Raw genomic sequence first — 11,134 nt, 5'->3', positions numbered from 1 at the left:
TTCTCTTGGATCTCTTTTCTATCTCTCCTACCCAACCCTGATTCCCACGGAAGCTGCAGTAAAATAATGAAGAGCAATAAGCGAAGGATGCTGCTGAGGGACATGCAGACCACCCCTGCCTACCTCTCAGCGGACTCAGCTCCCCTTCCCTGAGCAGAAGAGAGGGCCCAGAACCACAAGGACACAGAGAGCCAGGCTTGAACCCAAGCTCTTTATCCTCCTAGTTAATCTTGTTTGCATCTCTTGCACACAGAGCTGATGAATGAACTTCAGGAAACATCTAGCATCAGGCTCACCAGTGACCAAAGGTATCCTTTGCTTTCTCCCAAGAACCTTTCCCTCTATCTTCCTAGTGTGAGCCTGGTTGCTATAGCAACACTCAAGCTCTGCCTGAAGGAGAGATTCCTTATATAATGAGCCTGGAAGACCTCTAGTTGAATATAGACAACCTTTGCAGTTTAAGGCCTAAAGGACTTGGAATTTCTTCCCTATTAGTTCTTAGGAAATATTTATAGTATTTCTATCTCTTTAATCACAAAGCGAAACTGAATTGTTATTTACTTTGCAACATCTGGTCATATAGAGATGGTCGGGTTTCTGGGTCCCTGGGGCCACTGCATCATCTGGAAAAACTCTGATCAATCACATAGTCTTCTCAGTCTTGCCCCCTGTGTGTTTGAATGAAGTCATTGCTTTTCCCGAGTCCTTCTCAGGGCCTGTTTAGTCAAATAAAAACCCTGAATTAGAAGCTAGAGCCCTCTAACCGTTCCTCCCCAACCAACTACAATAATTTTTCTCCTGCCCAAGCTCGTTGGGAATGGTGTTTGGTTCCTTCCTTTGGAGAATTACCCCTCCCCAGCTCAAGATAACTGTGGCTCTCTATGGTGGGAATGGTATGACTCAGTTCTCCAGCCTGGCCTGAGACTCCCTGAAGTTTTTGTCAAACTACATGGGAAGATGCTCTTTTTGTTCCAGAGGCTGACGAATTCAGACTGTGAATCTTGAGCCATCATATCCAAGAGGGGGACAAATCTTGTATTCATGACCTCATTTAATCTTAATTACCTCCTGGAAGGCCCTATCTCCAAATACAGTCACATTGGGGGTTGGAATTTTAACATATGAATTTGAGGGGACATAATTCAGTCCATAACAGATTCCATAGGAGAAAATGGAGAGAAAGGTGGAGACCCAGTAACTTCATTTTAGGCCCTGAGTATAGTAAACCGATCATACCCCTCTAAATATTCCTTTTTTTTCAGTTATTTTCTTTTTCTCTCTAATTCTACTCTCTTGTTTATTTAAACACCTCTACATAACAACCATTGTTAAGAAGTGACCATTGTGGAGGAAAATGAAGAAATTGCGTTTGGGGATGTGATAAATAAATAAAAACACTTTTTATTATACACTGAGAAGAAATAACATGACCTATATAGGTTTTTTTACACTGCATTTTAACCAAGGATATATGTTGGTATCTCAGTTATTTTACACATGTGAAGACAGCCTTAAGAAAAACTCTGTTTTGGAGTTCCCGTCGTGGCGCAGTGGTTAACGAATCCATGAGGTTGCAGGTTCGATCCCTGGCCTTGCTCAGTGGGTTAAGGATCCGGCGTTGCCGTGAGCTGGGGTGCAGTTTGCAGACGCAGCTCAGATCCCGTGTTGCTGTGGCTCTGGCGTAGGCCGGTGACTACAGCTCCGATTCGACCCCTAGCCTGGGAACCTCCATATGCCGCGAGAGCGACCCAAGAAATGCCAAAAAGAGAAAAAAAAAAGAAAAAAGAAAAGAAAAGAAAAACTCTGTTTCAAAAAAAATGGGAGTTCCCATTGTGGCTCAGTAGTAATGAACCCGATTAGTATCCCTGAGGATGTGGGTTCGATCCCTGGCCCCAGTCAGTGGGTTAAAGGATTCAGCATTGCCATGAGCTGTGCTGTAGGTCGAAGATGTGGCTCAGATCTACCATCCTGTGGCTGTGGCATAGGCCAGCAGCTGAAGCTCCAATTCAGCCCCTGACTGGGAACTTCCATATGCTGCAGGTGTGGCCCTAAAAAGCACAAAAGAAAGGAAGAAAGAGAGAGAGAGAAAGAGAAAGAAAGAAAAGAAAAAAAGAAGAAAAAGAAAACTCTATTACCTTAGTGCCTTTCTTAAGCACAATTATTAGAAGAGTCAGTTGCTCTAGTATTTTACACTCTATCATCATGCAGAGATGAGAAAATCTCAGAATTCAACAAGAGTCTGATCACTTCTGATACAAATACCAGAAGCTGATTATGAAAGTTTCTTCTTTCAACTAGAGATAACAATACCCATTCCAGTTACATTCACCCACAGAATATCCAGCCAGTTATCTAAACTTAAAGTATTAATATTGTATTCAGAGGATAAAATTCATAGCATTTAATATATTCAATTTGAGAGGTGAGAAAAAAGACACAGAGACTGACTAGATCATATCTCCCCATATATGCTCCAAATCTGTCTTTGGCTGATACTTACCTTTTAAATCAGTCTATCTGTGCTACATGATACAGTTGGGGGGGAAAAAAGGAACATCTACAATAAAGTTTATATCTTATCTAAAGAAAACTTCATTAAATTAATTCATTCTTTAACCCTTAATGCAGAGAAAGACTTCTACCCATCTGTACTGAATATGGAGCTCTAAACTTTGAATTCTGTAAGCACAGAAAATGTGCTCGATCCATCTCTGCATGCTCCACACCTACTACTATGCCTGGCCCAGGATCCGGGATCAAGAGATGTTTTATGAATAATTGAACACAATTACTACCTTGAATGATAATGACATTGGCAACTTATTAATGCTGTCTGATAAGTTTAAAGTACTCTACATTTTGAATCCAGACTCTCAAAGGAGAATGTGATAAAATGGGGTTACTCTTGATAAACTATAACAAAGTTAGAAAAGATTCTTTTAGAAGCATCGTTAGATTAGATGTCAAAAAAATCTGCATTCCTGGGGGTTCCCATTATGGCTCAGTGGAAACGAATCAGACTAGTAACCATGAGGTTGCAGGTTCGATCCCTGGCCTTGATCAGTGTTGTCGTGAGCTGTGGCATATTTGGAAGGCTTGGCTTGGATCCTGCGTTGCTATGGCTGTAGCGTAGGCCGGCGGCTGCAGCTCCAATTCAATCCCTAGCCTGGGAGCCTCCATATGCTTTGGGTATGGCCCTAAAAAGGAAAAAAAAAAATCTGCCTACTTGTCTTAGGTATTCCACAAACAAGCTACAGAACATTGTACCAGTTGCTTAATTTCTGTCTTGATTCCTTCATCAATAGATTAGGTCCATGCAAGTTTAATTAGGTCCATGCAAATGCTCTAACAGTTCATGAACAATTAATTTGAAAGTGCAAATTTTTAAGCTTCTACAGTCAGGTTGAAATCTGCCTTTCCAAATTCATTTCCTAAAATTCATCAGCTCCCACGAGCCTGCCCTCTGCTTTATACGATGGCTTCTGCCTCCTTTCTTTCTGCTAAGATTTCCTCCCGGCTCAGCTCATCTCTCTGATTCTTGTTCTTTTTATTTTTTGGATGTGTTTGTGACATGTGGAAGTTTCCAGACCAGGGACTTAACCTGTGCCATAGCAGCAACCCGAGCCACTGCAGTGACAATGCCAGATCCCTAACCCATGGCACCACCAGGGAACTCCTCACCACTCTAATTCTTAACCATTCTTCAAGACCCAGATTCAGGTCCATCTCCTTGAAGCCTGGGGGTTTATAAGTAGTGTGTATGTGAACTCCTCAAGGACAGAGCACAGTAAATTCTTTTGGATGCATTGCCATCATACTTTGTAAAGAGCCCAGCACAGAGTAAAAGGAATATCGTAGGTTTTTGCTCCCCTTATTCCCTTGGGACTTCATTGCCTTCATTCCACTCAACCCAAGATCCCAAGATTTCAAAGAACCCAAGATCCCAAGATTTCAAAGACCTCTGTCCCACAAGTCAGTTGCTGATTAGGCAGAGGTAAATGGTGCCTGTTTCTTCACATTTGTTTTGAACATGCACAATGGTCTTGATTTGTTTAGAGAGTATTTGGAATGGAAGCCAGCTGGGCTCATCTGTCAGCTGGCCTCAGTGTTTCACCATTAACAAGCATGGCCCTCAGGAAGACAACTGAAGAGACCAAGAATTGAGAATGTGAACTAATTTATTTAAAATAGTCTTTTATTTTTTCATTACCAATATCTATGTGGTTTCTGCAAAGTTACATAAACAGCTGGACCTTGTGCTAAAAAAATTTCCAGTGTCATCCATAGAAACTAATCTTATGGAATTGTGTCATCCGACTCCATTTCTTGCTTATGTGGAGCTAAATCTAATCTGCTTTTCAGATATGAAATGTGTTCATGATTCTGTCCCAAAGGGTAAAATCAAAATTTAATCTTGTAACTCTCAGCTAAAAGTCACACTAACTCATCTGATGAACTTGGTAGTGCTGTGATACAACAATGCATGTGGTTTTCAAAGCCACCAATCGATGTGCTCATACACTGAGTAAGCAAACATTGGCCCCACCCCACTCCCACCCCCACCCCAAACTCCCAAGTGAAATGAGAGGCTTGTTTTGGGAGGTTGCAAGTCCTGGTCTGGTTTATTTATAAAGCAATAAATATTAGAAGCACAAATAAATGGCACATGTGTAAACAAACTGTACAATGATGGATGAGAGATAAAGAAGGGTGGGTTGGAAGACTCCAAGAAGCATTAACCTGTCATCCTGAACGTAAAGTAGACTAAGAGACAAGGCACCTTAGAAGCATTTGCGGTGGACAATGGATGGGCCTGCCTCATCATACTCTTGCTTGCTAATCCACATCTGTTGGAAGGTGGACAGGGATGCCAGGATGGAGCCCCCAATCCAGACAGAGTACTTACGCTCAGGGGGAGCAATAATCTGCAGAACAAAACCAAAAACCTCCAGTGAACTCTGAAGTTCCAAGCAACAAAGCAACCAACATGTTGTTAGGGAGATTCACAAAAAATATATTCATGATCAATTCACTGTAATGTGATATTTCATTATCACAAATGAATATGGCTGAGGGAAATTTAATGCATTTTCCTCTATTTCATCATTCCCATAATCAAAGTCTCTATAAAACAGAACTTCCCCATTTCTTTGAACCAAGGTATAATGTGACAATAAGCTTGGTACATGGTAGAGGCTAGATTGAAAGTTGGGGACTTTCAAAATGTGTTCAAAGATTTAGGTTTTTTTTTTTCTTTAAAGATTTATTTTTATCCACTACTTGGAAGTGTTTTCAAATCTCCTATCTTCGGAAAAGTGCTAGAAAAATCAGAAAAAGTATTAGAAATAGTGCTAGAAAAACTACAAGGTAAGACAGGAAACTAAGTGTGAGGGGAAAGAAGTTAGGAATTCTGCTTGGAATATGAAGACCTGCCTTGCCCCCACCCCCCAACACACCCCACCCACAAAGTTCTTTACCTTGATCTTCATGGTGCTGGGAGCCAGGGCAGTGATTTCCTTTTGCATGCGATCAGCAATACCTGGGTACATGGTGGTACCTCCAGATAAGACATTGTTAGCATACAGGTCCTTGCGAATATCAATGTCACATTTCATGATGCTGTTGTAAGTCGTTTCATGGATGCCAGCAGATTCCATACCTAGGAACAAGTTAAGGAAAAAAAGTCACAGTGCACTTAGGCCAGGGGGCCGGGGTGGGGGAAAGAGAACAGGACTCCTCTGTGTTGGTGAACTGTCACCATTTGTCTCTGAAACATATGTTCCTCTATAAGACATACTGCAGGGTTTTGTGGAACAGGTGTTTGAGAGTAAATCGATAGCAGACTGCCAAGAAACACACAACTGTGTTTAACACCTGTTTGCTGTACCCATCAAATGTATGGAAGTGTATTAGAAGAGGATAAGACACACATTTCCATTAAATTAATTAATGCGATTCTTATTTATGGATTAAAATAAGACCCTGACAAGCCTCCTCTTGGAAATCATTCCTTAGGAAAGACATTCAGTGACACACAAGTGTCCATTTATTACTGTCAGTAGGATTGTTGTTACACTTAATAATGAGTAACTTGAAAGTAAAGTCCAGCTATTTGGTGATGGAACCTGTTGGAACAAGGCAGCACTCTTGAGTCATCATCTCTTCCTTACAGAGATGGATTAATCAGTTACCACTCTGCCTCATTCTTTGTTCTGAGATTAAGCTAATGTGTCATCCTTTATTATATAATTGCTGCAGAGCAGTGACAGCCAGTCCTGTAATGAGGCATCGAGACCCGAAGCAAACTGTGTGGGACTCCAAGCTATGACTTCTTTTACTGTGAGGGCCCCATAATCGTTGTTGATCATAATAGATTTTACTCTGGGAGCCCCCAAGCTGTGTTTCTGCACTAGACCCTACAACTCACCAATGAAGGAGGGCTGGAAGAGCGTCTCAGGACAGCGGAAGCGCTCATTGCCAATAGTGATGACCTGGCCATCAGGCAGTTCATAGCTCTTCTCCAAGGAGGAGGAAGAAGCAGCTGTAGCCATCTCATTCTCAAAATCCAGGGCAACATAGCACAGCTTCTCTTTAATGTCACGAACAATTTCACGCTCAGCTGCAAACATTGGGGGGGAGGGTCACAATTAACCTCTGAGGAATGAAGTCAAACTTAGGGAGGCAGGTGGATTCGCTGGTGGAGACAAAAAGCAGACACACGCCATGACAGATGAGGTACACACACAAACTCACATATACACACACACACTTACCGGTGGTGACAAAGGAGTAGCCACGCTCAGTGAGGATCTTCATGAGGTAGTCAGTGAGATCCCGACCAGCCAGATCCAGACGCATGATGGCATGTGGCAAGGCATAGCCCTCGTAAATGGGGACGTTGTGGGTTACGCCATCCCCAGAGTCTAGAACAATGCCTGTCAGAGGAAAGAGACCAGAACAATGTAAATCTCTGAGGACACCACTGCTTTGGCCATGGCCAAGCCGATTTCTAATCTTGGCCAAGAGATACTAGTACAGGGCAAGGATCCAGATAAAATTAGATCTCTTACACATGAAGAATAAAAATGAGCATCATGGACACTAAATCTGAAGTCAATACCAGTTCATCCTTTTAAATATTGTAGTAGAAAACAGGATACTTTCAAATGCCTGTCCCTCTTACTAAACCATTAGTACATTCTGCAAGTGTCCAGGCATGTTTTTCTTTCCTCCCATCTAACTTACACATCTCTTTTTTTGACTCCAACCCCATAGGGAATGTGGGTTCTCTTTGGGGATATTTGCCCAGAGGCTGTGATTATTCCAGGTTGATAGGTTATGTGGAGCCTCCATATGGGACATTATATACTTTGGGCAAGGGAAGGATCTAACTCCATGTTCTTGTATTTCCACTCCTACAAATAAGTGTACTCTGAAACCAACCTCAGGGTACTACTGCTACCTCTTTCTTTCAGCACAGACATCTTTTCGGGGACCATTCCTTTTGTGTTGGGGGAAGTGAGTCACAGAAAGGTCGATGACTTGGGAGTACAACTAAGCAGGGACTCTCCCACCATCCAAACGTACCTGTGGTACGGCCAGAAGCATAGAGGGACAGCACTGCCTGGATGGCCACATACATGGCAGGGACATTGAAGGTCTCAAACATGATCTGGGTCATCTTCTCGCGGTTGGCCTTGGGGTTCAGGGGGGCCTCAGTGAGCAGAGTAGGGTGCTCCTCGGGGGCTACACGGAGTTCGTTGTAGAAGGTGTGGTGCCAGATCTTCTCCATGTCATCCCAGTTGGTGATGATGCCATGCTCAATGGGATACTTGAGGGTCAGAATACCTCGCTTGCTCTGGGCCTCGTCACCCACGTAGGAATCCTTCTGACCCATACCCACCATGACCCCCTACAAGAAGAAAGATGAGAAAATCAGCTTCCACCGTGTCAGGAAAATAATCGATGCCTTATCAATTATACCTACCTGCCAAAGTCAAGGGACATCTTATGGAGAGCAGAAATAATAAACAATAGGATTTCACTCCCATTCAGAAATATCACTTAAAATCAGCCCTCTGCCTTCTCCCCATTCCAAGTATTATTCTATTGTTTCGAATATAACTGGGGATGGGAAGGAATGAAGCTATTTCACTGAAGGAGCAGAGCCTCACCTTGTTTTTAAAATACTATAATGCCTCCATTAAATTATTAAGCTCATCACCCATGTCAACTGGAATATGAATGACTACACTGTGGAATGACTGAATTAATGACCCATTGTATTTGTCCTAAGAAAAGATTTTGACATTCATCAAGTGAACATAAAAAGATGGACTAATATGCCATTATCACCCTGTCACTGAAATCCAGCCCGCCCAGAGCGGCCCTGGAGTACCCATCATCCATCCACATTTAGGAATGCCACTCTCCTTCCTGGCACTCTGTCTGGCCAGGCATTGTGGCAAAGCCCGAGACGGTGGCATTTCTTTTAATAAATAAGGTGGTATGTAACTATCACCATGGCACTTACTGCCTCTGTCACGCCTGGCTTCTAAAAATGCAACAGCTAGGAAGCAGATGGATGACATCTTTTGGGAGTCCTCTGAACTAGCTGTGAACAAGAGGGAGCAATGTGGCTTGGCCCTGGGTTGGTTGGTATTAATAATAAGTGTATTATTATGAGTTTTGAACAGTACTGAAAAGGGAAGCCAAGGGGTAAAGTGAAGAGTCTGAGAGGTAGAGAAGACACAGGACTAAAGATTCAGGTCAGGAGCAGAAGAGAGAAGCTGCTGCCTTTTTATACCAGGGAAATGGACCCTTGCTGTGCTGAGTCCCTGGAGCCTGAAGCCGACTGGGGAAAACGCACATTTCCTGGTGTGTGGGGGAGTGTGAGTATTGCTTTGCCTTGGCTCCGATTGGAAGCGAATCCATTTTTTCCTTTTTGACCTAAAGAGGTCAAGTGAGAGATTTCCTCGCTGAAGACGTGCCAGGAGGGGTTGTGGAGATGGCTGGGGTGAGGGCAGGTCGGGAGGGGGGCCAAGTTTACCTGGTGGCGCGGGCGGCCTACGATGGAAGGGAAGACCGCGCGGGGAGCGTCGTCGCCTGCGAAGCCAGCCTTTACCAGCCCGGAGCCGTTGTCGCACACCAGGGCGGTGGTCTCCTCGTCGTCGCACATCTTTGTACAGCTTTGTCAGGGTCTGCAGGGGGAGGATAGCAAGGTGGCCCACGTTCAGTGAGGCGGAACTGGCCTCGTCCGCGCCCCGGAGAGAAGGGGACTGGGCGGGGGATCCGCGGGCAGGGAAGGGAGTGGGCGACGCCTGCCACCTCCCTTCTCCTTCGGGCAGGAAAGAAGGATGGGAAGAAGCTGCGGGGAGGAGAGGAACCTTCCGGCTCCCCCTCAGAAGGCTCAGCCCCTGCTCTGGTTCAAAAGGGGCGGTCACCCCTTAGCAGGTGCTCCTCAGCCCTTTACATCTTCGCCTTGTCACAAACCGGGAACCCACTTCTGTCCCATTCACACCCCATTCAGGCTTGAGCTCCAGTTGGAGGGAAAAGCACAGGGTAGGGACCCCAAATGCCCCCACTGGGGCCCAAGACTCCCCTTCCAAGCCCCCCCTCTTCTGCGAGGACCTAGAGTCAGGACAAAAGAAGTTAGAACTAAATGGAAAGTTTGGTCTTAAAGAAGTGACGGAGGGGCAGGAACGCGAGGAAGGGCTCCGGGCGCGGACCGGCGGTGCGACTCACCGTCCGCGGGACGCGCTGGGCTCGGCTGGGCTCGGGCGGCGGCAGGCGCTGGTGCCCCGCGCGGGGCGCGCCGCTTTATAGCGCGCTGATGGACGGGGTCAGTTGGAGCGGCCGGGGGCAGGGGTGGGGGGCCCGGTCGGCCACCTTGCCTTATTTGGTCGCCTTCGCGCCACTGAGGAGCGCCGAGGCCATTCATGGAGCCAAGGGCAGGGGAGAGGATCAGCCTGGGGGCCCCCAGACCATGTAAGGAAGGGGAGGGGGCAGCCTGGGGGATGGCCAAATAGGGACCCAGGGAGGGGCAGGCGGGGAAGGGTAGGGGACAGGGGAAGACTGAGTGACGCCAGCCCACCCCTCCCCCTTCCTGGGTGGGGGTGCTCCCTGGGTGTGCTGTGGGCTAGTTCCTGCGCAGCCCCGCCAGCCTCAGAAACAATAAGCCCCACACGAGTGGGAAGGCTTGGCGCCCTGCCCTCTGCTGAGGGGTCCTGACAGCTGGGCTAAGGCAGCAGGGGAGTGACAGCAGCTTCTCATCTTCCCAGACTGGGAGCTGGAGGAGCAAAGCACTGGCAGTCCTCTGGGGCCCAAAGGGCACCACAGCAGTACATGTGGGCAGCCAAAAAAGGGGCATTGGGGACAGAGCACCCTCCTGTTGTAGCCCTCACTAACCTGGATGCTGTGCTCCTCTAAAGCAGGGAAGCTGAGATTAACCAAGGCCACCTTGGTCCCCAATTTATGCACAACTCCTGCCTTTAGTCCAGAAAAGGATTACCTGTGGCTAAAGTGAATGAAGGAACAAATGCCAAAATTGGCTTGTCCACTTGCTGGTGGACAACATCCATAAACTGGGGCAAAAGCCTTTATTCCAGGTGGAGAAAAGACAAAGAGAAATATTCTTGTCAAGAAGATAATAGCAACTTCAACTGTATGAACAGATCACATGGCTGCACAGTATGGTCTTAACCAGAATTGAGTTGGAAGAGCAGAGTCTCAGGCCTCATCCCAGAAGTACTGAGTCAGAATCTGCATTTTAGCAAGATGCTCAGCTGATGTGCATGGATGTGTGAGAAGCTTCATTGGTAAAAATGATATCAGCTGCTTTGTGGAAACAGATTTTGAAGGATCTTGGGACTTGGGAGAAAGGGATGAAAAGACGATATGAATCAAGGAGAGGAGAAAGGAACAGAGAGACATAAGAAGGACACAGATCACTGGTTTGCCTGGGGTGCCCTGTATTCTCAGTTCTTGACTGGCACTTGGATTTTTAATGCTTGTGTTTTTTCCTCCTGTTCACACCAGTTAAAAATAGAAAACTGGGCACAGGCATCCATCTCTGGAGTGGTCTTGGATTGATGTGCTAAGGAGGCCTGCTGATTAGATACTTGTGCCGACTGGG

General features: G+C 45.8%; 1 protein-coding gene across 1 annotated transcript; it reads right to left on the bottom strand.

Annotated features, from left to right (window-relative positions):
- Window positions 1-4,593: 4,593 nt before the first annotated feature.
- On the bottom strand, window positions 4,594-9,964 carry ACTC1 (actin alpha cardiac muscle 1). The gene is made up of 7 exons (XM_047766785.1): window positions 9,745-9,964; window positions 9,050-9,200; window positions 7,588-7,912; window positions 6,774-6,935; window positions 6,428-6,619; window positions 5,478-5,659; window positions 4,594-4,925 (listed from the first exon to the last, which is right to left on the bottom strand). Exons 2-7 carry the CDS (start codon window positions 9,176-9,178, stop codon window positions 4,782-4,784), a joined length of 1,134 nt encoding a protein of 377 aa, XP_047622741.1. The 5' UTR covers window positions 9,179-9,200; window positions 9,745-9,964; the 3' UTR covers window positions 4,594-4,781.
- Between the last annotated feature and the right edge of the window lie 1,170 nt (window positions 9,965-11,134).

The sequence above is a fragment of the Phacochoerus africanus genome, chromosome 2 (assembly GCF_016906955.1).
Source record: "Phacochoerus africanus isolate WHEZ1 chromosome 2, ROS_Pafr_v1, whole genome shotgun sequence".
Lineage (NCBI taxonomy): Eukaryota > Metazoa > Chordata > Mammalia > Artiodactyla > Suidae > Phacochoerus > Phacochoerus africanus.
Note: the sequence above shows the minus strand (reverse complement) of the source record. Positions and strands in the feature narration are given on the sequence as shown.

What these genes read in the sequence shown, in the direction of transcription:
- ACTC1 (XM_047766785.1), bottom strand. Translation starts at nt 9,178, where the DNA reads ATGTGCGACGACGAGGAGACCACCGCCCTGGTGTGCGACAACGGCTCC. An exon ending in CTTCCAGCCCTCCTTCATTG is followed by an intron (nt 5,660 to 6,427) that starts GTGAGTTGTAGG and finishes ACTTGTTCCTAG; the next exon opens with GTATGGAATCTGCTGGCATC. An exon ending in CCAGCACCATGAAGATCAAG is followed by an intron (nt 4,926 to 5,477) that starts GTAAAGAACTTT and finishes TTTGTTCTGCAG; the next exon opens with ATTATTGCTCCCCCTGAGCG.